This window comes from Drosophila sulfurigaster, chromosome 4, assembly GCF_023558435.1.
Source record: "Drosophila sulfurigaster albostrigata strain 15112-1811.04 chromosome 4, ASM2355843v2, whole genome shotgun sequence".
In the NCBI taxonomy this organism is placed as follows: domain Eukaryota; kingdom Metazoa; phylum Arthropoda; class Insecta; order Diptera; family Drosophilidae; genus Drosophila; species Drosophila sulfurigaster.
This window is the reverse complement of record NC_084884.1, coordinates 1,609,202-1,623,342: the sequence shown is the minus strand read 5'-3', so window position 1 is coordinate 1,623,342 and position 14,141 is coordinate 1,609,202. Positions and strand designations below refer to the sequence as shown.

The window sequence follows — 14,141 nt, the reverse complement described above, 5'->3', positions numbered from 1 at the left end:
CTTCACAAGAAAATGTCTCCAAATACTTTCTCTTTATTTTTTCTTAATTTCTATCTTGATGCTTTATCCACTTTGCATTTTTGTTTTGAATTGATGAAAATAATTTTGTATCTAATTAAGGCAAACGTGGTTGAACATTATCTACTTTGCATTTTTTATCAAAATTAATGACCCTTTTAAGATTTTACGAGTTCCAAAAATAGGCTTTTACTTTACCAGTAATTTCTATGCATTGTATGAGTATTATGTGTAAGCATTTACTCTAATAATAAACAACAATTTTACAAACCTGATGTTTCAGATTGATCTATTGCGGTGTTGGCAGATGGAGCAATCGATCCAAATCCCACTGGTGACATGTTTGGTGAGAATTGTTCTTCTTTTTCATATGGACCAAGCTGCCAATAATATCGGAAGGTTCTTCTTTCACAGTAGTTACAGATCCAATTTGGTTTCCGCTGCTGCTGTTGTTAGATCCGAGCTAGTTGTGGTACCACCAGCACCACCTGAGTTTAGACTGACTTTTTCCATTGTCGACATTTGCTGAGCTGAAGTCGTCGTTAACTTTGCTATTGGCATAGAAAAATATAATATTTCTCTTTATGTTATTATTTTACAAATTGTATTAGTTTTTTTTATTTTATTTATTTTCTATTTATTTTTGATCAAATTTTCTATCAATGTACCCTATCTTCCCACTTCTTGATTGACTGATTGTATTGCATTGGATTTGTATTGGATTTTGTATAAAAAAATTATCCCAAAACGTTTTCGTTGGTTGGCTGTGTGCAATGGAATGGACCTACTTATTTTTGTGATAATGTTCTTGTTGATTGCACACATTATTATTATTGCTAGATTTTTGCGGCCCCTGACCCTTCAAACTCTACCAAACAGAGTTTTATACCCGCTACCCATAGGGTAGAAGGGTATTATAACTTTGTGCCGGCAGGAAATGTATGTAACAGGTAGAAGGAGGCATCTCCGACCCTATAAAGTATATATATTCTTGATCAGCGTCAACAGCCGAGACGATATAGCCATGTCCGTCTGTCCGTCTGTGTGTCTGTCCGTATGAACACCTAGATCTCAGAGACTATAAGAGATAGAGCTATAATTTTTTCGACATAACAATGTTTGCACGCATATCAAGTTTGTTTCAAATTTTTGCCACGCCCCCTTCCGACCCCGCAAATCAAAAAAATCGAATAACAAGCGTAATTTTAAAGCTAGAGTTACGAATTTTGGTTTATACAATAACAACTATAGTAATTATGATTCCTGGTTGCGATCAGATAAAAATTGTGGAACTTATTAAGGAAATACTTTTGTATGGGCAAAAACGCCTACTTACTAGGGGTCTTAGTTACTTTGGCTGACAATCTGGTATATTGTGCCGTCTATGGTATATTTAGAATGCGGTACTATATGGATATACCACATATACCATTTGGTATATTTTTTAGTATTTTTGTAGTATATTTGGTATATTTTGAGAAATATAATGCAAAATATATAGCTTTTATTCAAAATGGGTAGCGGGTATCTCACAGTCGAGTACACTCGACTGTAGCTTTCTTACTTGTTTTTTAATTTTGTAATCTTTTGTTATTGTTATTTGAAGTATACAAAATGAATAAACTATTAATGTGGATAAAAAGTGCCAAAATGGCGGACTATTACAAAATTTAAATTTTTAGTTCTAAACAGTAGAAGACTAGTCTGCTTCTCAGAAAAATTCTCTTAACTCTTAGAGGAGGACTTTAATTCCTTTTTATCACACCCAGGCTCATATTTCAATTGATGGAGTTTAAGATTATTTAACTTATTTTGGAAGAGCAGTTGCTACGGCTTCAGTAATATTGAATTTGTGGTTTCTTTAGTGGATTAACTTCAATACTTTTTATATTTGAAAATATAATGGCATATTTTTTAATAGCTACATACTATAAATATTTAAAATACGTCAAATAATACGAAAGTGGTTAAAACAAAAAGTTAAAGAATAAGTCAGAAAGAAAAGATACCCACTAGAGTCGAAAATGTTCGACTGAAAGATACACTACTCATCTGCCAACAGGAATATATATACTTGATTACAAAGCCACAAACCTCCTTAAAACGATTCTGCATTCATAGCTGACAAGTCTAATATATAAAAACAGTGAATTCTTTATGTTGGCAATAGTGATAAAGGAAACAATATAAAATTACCGCCGTTTTCTTCCTTAACGATGTTTGTGGTCTTCTTTATAAGCAGTTCATCTTGGTGCGAGTCGGTATCCACAATTTGGGTTAGGCAGGATGAAATATTGCTGCTATTGCTATTTGTGTTTGTGTTTGAATGGTCACAGTTGTTGAGAGACAATGCCTTAGGCGATGAATTCACACTACTACTATTTGCTGAGCTGTGCCGAGAAGCTACTGTTCCTCCTGTCGCAGCACTTCCTCCGGCTGCAGTCTCTGCAGGATTAGAAGATGCAGAGGTAGTAGTACTGTTGATGTTGTTATTGTTGTTTGTATTCAAGGTTTTGAGTTATGGTTTTAATAGCTCCTCCTATCTCATCTGCCATAGTTCGCAATTGATTGCTTGTGGTATCTGAAAGTTAAGAGCTTAATTAGAGTCTGGGGTGCTGCGTGTGCTAAGGTGGCTTACCTGGAGATAGAATGGAAAGTACTTCACTTTTTATCTGTACCTTAAGCGATTTTAAGTCTTCAATGGCCTCAGTTGAGTTTGAAGTTGTTCCCGCTGTAGTTGTTATTGTTGTTGCATGCTCTGCATCAGTAGCGCATTTGGTTGATTGGCTAACGCCTACTGTCGTTGTGGTCAGCATTCTAAAGTAACCTACATGGAACGGTTTGACTGCTCGCTTCCTACATATTTCAATCACAATATCGATAGGCTTCCATTCTCCTAATGCGGCGGCGTCTCGTTAATGATATATTTGCTTTCTATTCATATATGCAATATGTATTAAGTACGCACATATGTACATCTTTGTTGTATGCACACTTTTACAATGAATTTTCCGAAGAAGTTATTCTTAATAGTATTAACGGGTGATATTGGTTACACTAACACTACTCATATGTATTTTGTTATATATTTTTATTTATCTATATATAAATATATATCGTCTATGAAATGTATAAATGCGCTTGGGATTAATGGACGTAATGAAACAAAACAACTAAAAGAAATTGTGTATACACACAACACATACATAAATCTATAAAAAAAAATCTAAAATATTTAGCGAAAACAAAAGCAACTTTTATGTTTTCAGAAAAATTTCAACAATAGAGGTTGTATACATCCGAATTCGGTTCAATCTAGTCTTATATATTGAATTATATGCATACAAAAGTTTTTAATGTCGATACAGTAAATACAAATCGCGCAGCCACTTGGCAATAGAGGTGGAGAAACATCGATAGCACAATCGATATTTTCCACATTTTAAATTTGCGTTAAGATAGCTCCGCAACTTTAGCGTCAACTATCGATACATAAATAATGGATGTGAAAGCATTTTTTTGATAGAAGTTAGAAAAATTTGAAAGAAATTCAACAGAGAAATATATTTCTATTAAAACCAAGTTTGTTAAGTTTTTATAAATTTTTAATAGGCTTTCATGCCTCACTTCTAGTTGGAAAAACACTTTGTTGTAACACAACTTCATTTCGTTGGTGTATCGAGAAGCTGAAGCCAGTCTGGAACAGTTGCAGAATCGAAACACGTTAGTGTTATATTATGCATTATCCAGGCTGCATAATTCAACATTTTTCGTTAAGTAAAATTTTCAACCGCATCATTCTTTAAGCAGCTGTGAGTAAGAGAAGGACGGCATATGAAGCCACAATGTTTCTGAAAATGTGGCGGTTTGTTGGTAATATTTTAGTATATTTATAGATATCGATGAAAATCAGCTGAATATTCCACTTAGCAATTTATAGCCTATTTCCACCGCACGGTTTTCTTTGGTTTTTCACGTTCAGGCCGAATGTTACGTTCGCCCCATGTAAAACCCATAAGAAAAAGTCGGTTCTTCTACGTTCGCGAGCTACGTAGAAACAGCGAACGCACTTTTGGGTAATTACGCGATATTTTGATCGATATGACAGCTGACATTTAAGTGCGCCAAGGTATGAAAATAGAAAAATAAAAATTTTATTTTGCTTTTTAAAGCAAATTTTTTATATTTTAGATGAGCCAAAAAAACTCGAAAGCCGTCAATATCGTGGAGTGGCATCCACGAGGCTATGTTGTTCGAGTTATGGGAGGAGAAATGTAGTGCCTTTTTGGCCAATCCACAAAAGCGCTCCACAAGGGTGCTAAACTCCTCCCTATTAATTTGAAAATTATCTTAAAAAAATTCCTTGCTTCCAGGAACATCGCGCTCCCAAAACACCCATGCCGTTGCTAAAAAGTAAATGTATTTATGTAAATATTACATTGCTGCCAGCAAATCTACTTATGTACATAGCCCCAAACTGATGGCGATTTTTTACTATTGGCAATGGCCTATACTCCGTTAATTTTCCCTCCACTTCGTCAAAATCCTCATAAAAATCCTGAAATTTAAGAAAATTTTCCATTTTAAAATGCGCGTGCTGTGTTTTGAATTGTTCGCCAACTCGTGTTTACATTTGACCAGCTGACATTTCAGAGCGGCCATGTTGAGAATTTTACGGTTGCCCATATTTCTCGGTTCGTGCCAATGGAAACCCCGAAACGGGACTTTAAAAACGTAAAAAAACTGAGTGAAGTGGAAATAGGCTATAAACGACATTCATTTTCATTGACTGCGAATGCCTTAGTATTTTTATGATTGTCCATTTCATTGACAAATGGAGAAACTTATTGCTTTTAATTGGCTCTATAAGTTGTAAATGTGCATAGAAAATGTCATCGTCAATGATGCGGCTCCATTAGCCGATCGCTAATGGATGCGGCGGAAGATTACACTTAATTTTCAATGATGCAGCCCAGTCAAAACAGTTTCTAAGATGGGCTTGCAGAATCAATGTGTAATCATTAAAGTTGCAACTTTATCACAGGACTTATGAGCAATGAGTCAAATTCTGTAGTTATTATTATAGAGTCCATAGCATTTATTACCTTCTTGGATGTATCTTTGTTGTTAAATCGTTTTTAACAGGGAATGAATTTAACGGCAATAATTTGAAGATTTGTTTCACAAATAAATTTCCCTCTAGCAATGTACGTTTTCCAAAAGATGTATTTTTTGAGTGTTAAATTTATTAGTGAGATTATTAAATCGTGTTTCTTACATCGCATAAAATGCTATAGGTTAAGGCGACTGATTTGTCGTTGTAAATGTATGAATATATGTACTTACTATGCTGACACATATATTTATTGTAACTGCAATATGTACATTTATGTATGAACATACATATATTCTAGTGTATTCAGGCCTGGTCTTTATATATATAAATATATATATATATATTTGTGAAATAAAAACGTGTCATATTATTTACATTTAGGGTAATTATTTGAAATATTAATTTTTAATGCATTTGTGTTTGTATTGTTTTATTTTTTAATTTGACTAGATATATGTAGTTACAAATTTACTTATTATGAGATTTGTTTTGTTTTTCATTAGCCCTTTACGGTCAATCAATATCTAAATAAACTATGTTTTTATTTTCTATGTACATGAGTGTACATTATTGACTACTTATTCGAATATGGTGCATGAATTAGATGATTTTATTCAACATTGATTTTAAGGTTTAACTTAATATAAAAATTTCATTGCATTTTTATTATATTTAAATTTGAAAAAAGAACTTACAATGGAAACTTAAAATGATAAAAGATCACAATTATAAAAGTTCATTAAAATAATGAGAAAAATATTAGTAAATAAACAAAAAAGAATTCCGAAGTATAATAAATAAACAAATAAATATTTATTATAAAATAGTATAAAGCTATTACATAATAACAACGAGACTAGAACAATGAAAATGCATTCAAACACGGAAATAAAGGACAGAAATAACAAGTAAATTTAACACATAAAAACAAAAAAGATTTAAACTTCATAAATTCGATCAAATAATGATAGCATTGACTTAGTGAACCAACGATTCATTGCGTAGCTGTATCATAGTCTCTTTAAAATATTTTGAGCCAAGACGAATAGAGACAAATTTTGGTGAACTTTTATTGCTTGACAATAACGGGATATCTGAGCATTCAACATCGTCAGGACCATCTAACTGTTCGCTCAAGTTAAAATAATCGATACAGTTTGAGTAATTCGAATTCGATTCGAATTGCTGATGTTCATCATCCTTATTGCAGATGTTTTCATCATTGATGATCTGCATATAATTTGTTCTGCATGTGCCAAATTTATTAGACATTGATTTCATGTAATGTTCCCGTGAAGCTGTGGAAATCTGCCCTTTGGCGCTTGGATGGTATTGGGTATTATCATCAAAATGTATTGCGTCACTGCACTTGATATTGCAATTTTCCTCATGATGAGAACGATTTTGAGTGTCAGAAAAAGTGCAAGTGCAAAATCGGCGATTTATCTTTTCCTGTTTCTGCTTTTTTTTAGAGCTTTGTAGCCTTTTATGGCATACGACTTGTCCCATATATTTACTATTATGTCACAACATGTCTTGATCATCATCATCGTGTTCATCGACAAGAAAATCGGGATTTTCTAGATCCAAATCCATTTCTCCATCATCGTCAAAAGTGCCAAGCGGCGATATAGCTGTTGTGTGAAGGTTCTCGTAGTGTCCAAGCGACGACTGTTCGTGAATATTCGATTCCCGCTCGTCGGACTCGTCTTGCTGGTGACTATTACGCATTTGTTGTATATTATTTTTAATGTCATCTTCTCGCCACTTATCCATCGATCGTCGACGGGCATTCATAAAGAAATTACCCACGGTTGTGGGCTCTAGTCCAAGTTGACGCGCAATCGTCACTTGCATCTCTTTTGAAGGCCTTTTGTTTCCTGAAGAATTCCAAGATTAACAATATTAAATAAAATGAGTTCAACATCTCGAATAGGACAACTTGAAGTATAAAATCACTCATTAAATTACAAAGCTTTCCTTTTTAATTGCATTCCATTCTAATTTATTATTGCCCAATCGATTTAAATTGGTATTTAATAAAAACAAAAAGTTTTTTCAGACAAGCACATTGAGTGACACAAGCCCAAACTCCAAAAATCTCGCTTCTGCGTATTGATACAATTTCCCTTTAACAGAAATAAATTTGTTAGTCATAAAACAGCTAATTGACATGAGAAACCTGAGTTCTCAGCAAAACTGCTGCTTTTGAATGGTTAAATTATTTCACTCTAATTATTCTGTTATCTTCGTTGTTAGTATTCGCGCTGGAAAGCAAATAATATAAATATGACTGAATGATTTTTGATTCCATTAAATTTATTTACTTTGTTGAAGTGCAGTTGTTGGAGCATCTTTAACCATATTTAACACACACACAAAAAAAAAACGATTTTAAAAACGATACAAATATGTTGTATATTATAATTACCTTGAAAATAGCTTGTAATGTTCGTCGCTGCAGATCGGTAAATACCAAACGGGGCTTCTTTGGTTGAGGCATTTGTTCTATATGCGGTTCCTCCTTACGTCGACAGTTTGCAGAGTTACTTTGTCCAGTAGTCTCGGAAGCTGATGCGCATGTAGATGTATTTCCCATACCTAGTAAGGACAAAAATTTGATGTACAGTTTATCCAAAAGAAACATTTAAACATGGTTTCGACCATTGGCCAGAACAAATCCATTATCAATAATTGCATTATCAATAATTTATTTGTATGAGTGAGAAACAAAACGCAATCAACTTTCCGATTCAAATTTTCTGCTTTGCACAAAACTATTATCAAACTGAAAGCAAATATATGCCTCTCGCTTTATGTATTTAAGCTGAAATATTGACCATATTGAACTCAGCGAGCTTTCATTCATATTTTCATAAGCCATAATTTTAGTTTTGCATAATCTGCAATCATTTTGGTTGGTAGCTCAGCCAATTGATTTGGTTGCGATCAGATTACAATTTTCGAAGTTATTAAAGCAAAAACGCCTACACTGCAATAGGGTCTTAGATGCCTTGACTAGCAATCTGGTATATTTTGCACTCTATGGGTGGATGTACTGTATCAACATACCAAATATAGACTTCAGTATAATTTTATCATTTTTATGGTATATTTTAAAGTGAATACCGAACTGTTCTAATTTTATTTAAAAGGGGTAGCGGGTGTCTCACAGTTGAACACACTTTAGCTTTTTTACTAGTTTATTTTTGCGGGGGTTCAAAACCAAATGCTAACGAAAAATATTTATATCTATTTCTAATAGTCTCTGATGTCTAAGAGTCTCTAGACTTTACGGACAGATGTAAAGACAGACAGACATGGCTATATCGTTTCGGCTATTGACGCTGATCAAGAATATATATACTTTATAGAGTATAATAAAAAAATTCATGCACTACATGGGCGCACGGACTGAGTGGAATTGAGTAAATCACAGTTATATACAGTTTTTATACCCGCTACTCATAGGGTAGAAGGGTATTATAACTTTGTATCGGCAAGAAATGTATGTACTACTATACCAATATACAATTTGACTTGGTTTTTCTCATTTTGTGGCTTTATTCATAATGGGTAGCGGGTATCTCACAGTCGAGCACACTCGACTGTAGCTTTCTTACTTGTTATATATTATTATTGTTTTATTGGTTGGTCAAACAGGTTAAATGAAATATGCTCAAATTTAAGGTGATTGATCATATTTTGAAGAACACGGAAAATATAATATATATCAAGACTATTTATAATGGCTTCAAGAAGTCTAGTGCTTGAACAAGATTTTAAAAGTATTTTGAACTTACAGTTTGCCGAAATGCTCGGAGCATGTAGATATACAGAGTTTGATACCGTTGACGATGATGTCGGTGTGTTTGATTCTGTTGGTGTAATATTGCACACGGAGCCTGTTGATGTAGTTCCACTTTGACGCTGCGGTATCTGCGCAGCGGCTAGACGTAATGCTGACATACGTTGAAACTCCGGCTCCTGCAACCACTTGAACATTCGCCGAAAAGTTTCACGGCCGGATTTCAATTTCGACCATGGCTTAGGGTTGCGCAATAAATCGGAGAGAGTGCCTTGCGAGCGGCACAGTACGCGCTGAGCAAATATAGCCTGTGGTATGCTGTAACGCTTTAACTCTGCGGAGATTCGCTGAGCGAGCTCTTTAGTGTTGATCTCCTCCATTTCATTGATAGTAGTGTTAGTGCGAGAAATGACAGTGCCATTAGATGCAGATGTTGTTGATGATTTTGGCTGCTGCTGCTGATCAGCGAGAGATCCATTCGGCTGATGTCTTTGCTGTTGCTGCTGACTTATGCATACGTTGAGATTGTCGCCAGTTGGAATATTGGCTAGAACGTGATCGTTATTTGCATTACTTTCCGCGGTTTTGATACCAGCCCGGTGTAGTTGTGGTCGCTGTTGCTCTAGGCTTTGACCCAAGTTTTGATCGCAATTAGCAACAGAAATTGAGGAAACATCATTTCTAGCCGGTGGCGGAAGTGGAGATAGGCGTCGCGAAAGTGCATCAACGACGGGCAAATCAACCGAAATATTTGAAACTGTTCCGCCATTCATGTGCGGTGATGATTGCTGAGATATTGACATTACCGAGCCGCTAGCAGTAACGGAATGCGGACTTAGCATAGGGGCGTGGGGATTTGTTGTAATTGCTGCAATCGTGAGCGCGATTGGGAACATTGATCGCTTGTTGACGATGAAGATGTTGCAGTGGCCATCAAAAGTTCACGCGTCTGGGATGCATGTGATTTGCTAAAGGTAGAGGACTTAAAATTGCTGACAACGCCACCGTCTCCTATGCTAGCTGGAGCCCCTGGTGACAAGCAAATGACATTCATAGTCTGGTGATCAGTTTGTTGATTGTTGTTAATATTGCCAGAAGTCCTTAACGCGGAATTGTGGTGTGGTGAAAGCGCTTCGCAAACAGGCGCTATCGCTCCAACAGGTGAAGAGGATCCCACTATGCCACCTATGCCATGGGACGGTGACTGTGTATAGTTAAGAGGCGGCGGAGGAGAAATCAACGATGGTAGCTTGTCATAGGGTAAGGAAGAGTAAGGCGATTGAACTCTACCCAAACTGCTTAAATTCAGGCTTCCCAGTGATCCGCTCTGTTGTGGAACGGCTGAAGGTAAGCTAGGCAAACTGTTAAATGAGGCACAATCATTACTGGAACCATCGGCAGAGCCTCTGCCATTAATGCGACAGTTATTGATACTGCTATTATTGCCGTTTCCAGATGAGGATGTAGCACTCCCAGAGATATGCCCAGAATAGGCAAACTTATCGGACATAGTAGAGATGGGTGGAAGCGGTTGAATAGGCGTCAACGTTGCATACGATGTCGGGCTAAATGGTGGCGGTGATATGCGGTGATTGTTATTAACCGAAGTCAACGTTTGATACGTGCTATGCTCCAACGAATTGTCAACGCTGCCTAGAGCTAGGGGAGAATCGTGTTCATCGTCATTATCATCATCATCGTCGTCTACATCCTCCTCTTCATCGTCTACGCCCACATCGACCTGTGTCTGCACAATAACTGATAACGTCTCCCTGTGATGGTGTTCTATATTATTATGATGACCGATTCCCAACTGAACAGACGCCTCTTGTTGACGACGCTGCTGATCCTGTTGTTGATGGATAAGGCGATGACTATATTGCTGATGCTCCTCCTGATGATTATAGTGTTGATGCTGTTCTTCCAAAAGCTGTTGATGATGCTGATTTAGTGTGACCTCCTCGCTGCCATCGGATGATAACTCATCAATGACATTGATATTTGAAATTGTTCTGGATATATCGATACGGGAGCTATTCGGGTTATCGATGCTAATCTCACAGTGTTCGCCACCATGGACAATGACCAATCTGTGCTCCTCCTCGTCTTTGACAGCAACTATTTGGGATGATGTGCTCACGGTGAGACCATCTAGACTTAGATCCGTGCTAACAAAATCAGCTGGACTACAATTTTCAACCATGCGATCAGGCCGTTGGTGTTGGTGTATCGGAAGTAGGCTTGATAGCGGTAAAGTTCTTCCGCCCTGCAATTGCAAGGATTGTTGGGGCACTAGTTGATACGTGGTTTCCACATTATGGTTTTGCATCTCATCGATTACCATTACAACAGATCTGGTCTCATCGTCTGGACTATGTATTCGGTTATCATCATGTGGTGTAGTTGGTGCGCCTATTAGTTTTCGCATTACATTGCTCAATACTGCTGGCGCTTCACTTGTTGTACTTTCATCTGCTGAATATTGTAGATACTTTATTCCTCCCTTTACAACAAGGGTTTCAACATTTTCACACTCACATTCTAGTTCACGTGCGTGTCCTCCTCCGCAGCCATCTCCTCGTCCTGGGCCTACTGCTATGAATTCAGTTGACTCATCAACCAGTTGATGACAAAACGTTTCTGAATCGATGATTTCGCTTATCGACTCCATTTCCACAATTCCAATTCTGATTTCACAGCAATTCTCATAAGGCAACTAAATGGATAGTTATGTATGATATTTTACCTTTACAACAGCAGCCAAAAGATGAGTAGTAGCACTATAAAAAGGGATAATTTAATACTACAAATCACTTTTACTATCGTAATCTTTTACCCGGTTTCGGGATCGTTAAAACGACTCGACAAATAAAATACAAGTATATGTATATGTATATGTATATGTATATGTATATGTATATGTATATGTATATGTATATGTATATGTATTGTATATGTATATGTATATGTATATGTATATGTATATGTATATGTATATGTATATGTATATGTATATGTATATGTATATGTATATGTATATGTATATGTATATGTATATGTATATGTATATGTATATGTATATGTATATGTATATGTATATGTATATGTATATGTATATGTATATGTATATGTATATGTATATGTATATGTATATGTATATGTATATGTATATGTATATGTATATGTATATGTATATGTATATGTATATGTATATGTATATGTATATGTATATGTATATGTATATGTATATGTATATGTATATGTATATGTATATGTATATGTATATGTATATGTATATGTATATGTATATGTATATGTATATGTATATGTATATGTATATGTATATGTATATGTATATGTATATGTATATGTATATGTATATGTATATGTATATGTATATGTATATGTATATGTATATGTATATGTATATGTATATGTATATGTATATGTATATGTCTATGTATATGTATATGTTTATATACTAAATGCAGTGAATGTTTGATTTGTTTTCATCGTTGCACTGTCATCACCTCCAAGCCTTAAGGGTTGCTGACGAGTAACAGCATACTACGCTACGTGTTAATATGGGCTTTCAAAACATACATGTACATGCATGCCACAAATATACTCAAATCCATACAAACGTACATATTGTATTATGTAGTGGCAACGGTTGCAATACGAAGAATAATCGCATACATTATTCTTACTCCTTCTAGTAGATACTTCATACTGTACTATACAATAACGTTTGGCGAATATATATATACATATACATATATATATATATATATATTCATAGGTGTGGGTGTATGGGTTTTATACTTGTCTCTCTTAATTCGTTCACAACTAAACTCTGAAGGACCTCGAATATGCATAAATGTGTATGTATGTATAAAGTATTTCGATTTCAGCGTTGCGCGTTGTTATTCTACTTATAATTTATATTTATACGCGTATACACAGATAGATATGTATATGTACATATTATTATTACCTCTCAATGTTAATACATATATACTTAATTAATAACTACATATCGACTTTGATTTGATGTTTATGAAAAATCATTGTTAGCGGTATTTTATATATTCACGTCGTATTGAATGTAACAACTAAAATTTAACTACCACTGACACAGCCAGGTGAGAAATGTTTTATTCTTGGGCTCTTAAATTTGTAATTATTCGCACAACCGGAACGCACGTCAAATTTTTAACATTCCTCAGAAATTAAGGGCGGGGCAAACATTTATTTATATATTATATTATTTTAAGCAATTGACAACTGTTGTAGAAATTTACAACACGAGAGTTTGTCAGCCCACTCCGACATTTTCGGCCTTTCACAGAATATATCAAAATGTGAACTAAATTCAAATTAACAGTAATGTATACACACGAGCCGTGGTTGAACTAGCGCCAGTGGCAAAGTTCTCCATACCTCTGCCTGAAGAGAAAACTTGCAACCAATACCCATTCCCATATCCATGCCCTCGACTGTCAACCCTGACGTTTTCTCCATTGAGTCCCAACGAACCACCCCTAGATTGACTCACGTAAGCACACAGAGTTGCCATCCACTTTTTATCCATTTTCACAATATGGCAACCCTTTTATTCATTTGCATGTGCGAAATTTCCTAAACTTTGTATTGTCATATTTACTAAGCTGTGCCTGTCCACGCTTTCAATCCAGAAATTGTATAAGTGGCAAAAACGGTGCCGAATGTGGCAACATCGAATAAGACGTTGCATAATACATTGGGCATGCGCTCTTAAACTCTATTAAGATACTATATGTATGTATATGTATATGTATATGTATATGTATATGTATATGTATATGTATATGTATATGTATATGTATATGTATATGTATATGTATATGTATATGTATATGTATATGTATATGTATATGTATATGTATATGTATATGTATATGTATATGTATATGTATATGTATATGTATATGTATATGTATATGTATATGTATATGTATATGTATATGTATATGTATATGTATATGTATATGTATATGTATATGTATATGTATATGTATATGTATATGTATATGTATATGTATATGTATATGTATATGTATATGTATATGTATATGTATATGTATATGTATATATGTATATGTATATGTATATGTATATGTATATGTATATGTATATGTATATGTATATGTATATGTA

General features: G+C 34.8%; 2 protein-coding genes across 2 annotated transcripts; both read right to left on the bottom strand.

Annotated features, from left to right (window-relative positions):
- Window positions 1-380: 380 nt before the first annotated feature.
- On the bottom strand, window positions 381-2,533 carry LOC133846934 (PH domain-containing rcdII-like; the record flags this gene model as incomplete). The annotated part of the gene is made up of 2 exons (XM_062281646.1): window positions 381-569; window positions 2,215-2,533. Coding segments are annotated over 2 exons (453 nt in total), but the record flags the coding sequence as incomplete, so codon positions are not given.
- A 2,999-nt stretch (window positions 2,534-5,532) lies between these two features.
- LOC133846997 (homeobox protein onecut) lies at window positions 5,533-13,375 on the bottom strand. Its single transcript, XM_062281706.1, is given in 5 exon segments — window positions 5,533-7,009; window positions 7,560-7,735; window positions 8,938-9,773; window positions 9,776-11,722; window positions 12,940-13,375. Coding segments are annotated over 4 exon segments (3,201 nt in total). The 5' UTR covers window positions 11,614-11,722; window positions 12,940-13,375; the 3' UTR covers window positions 5,533-6,658.
- Window positions 13,376-14,141: the final 766 nt, after the last annotated feature.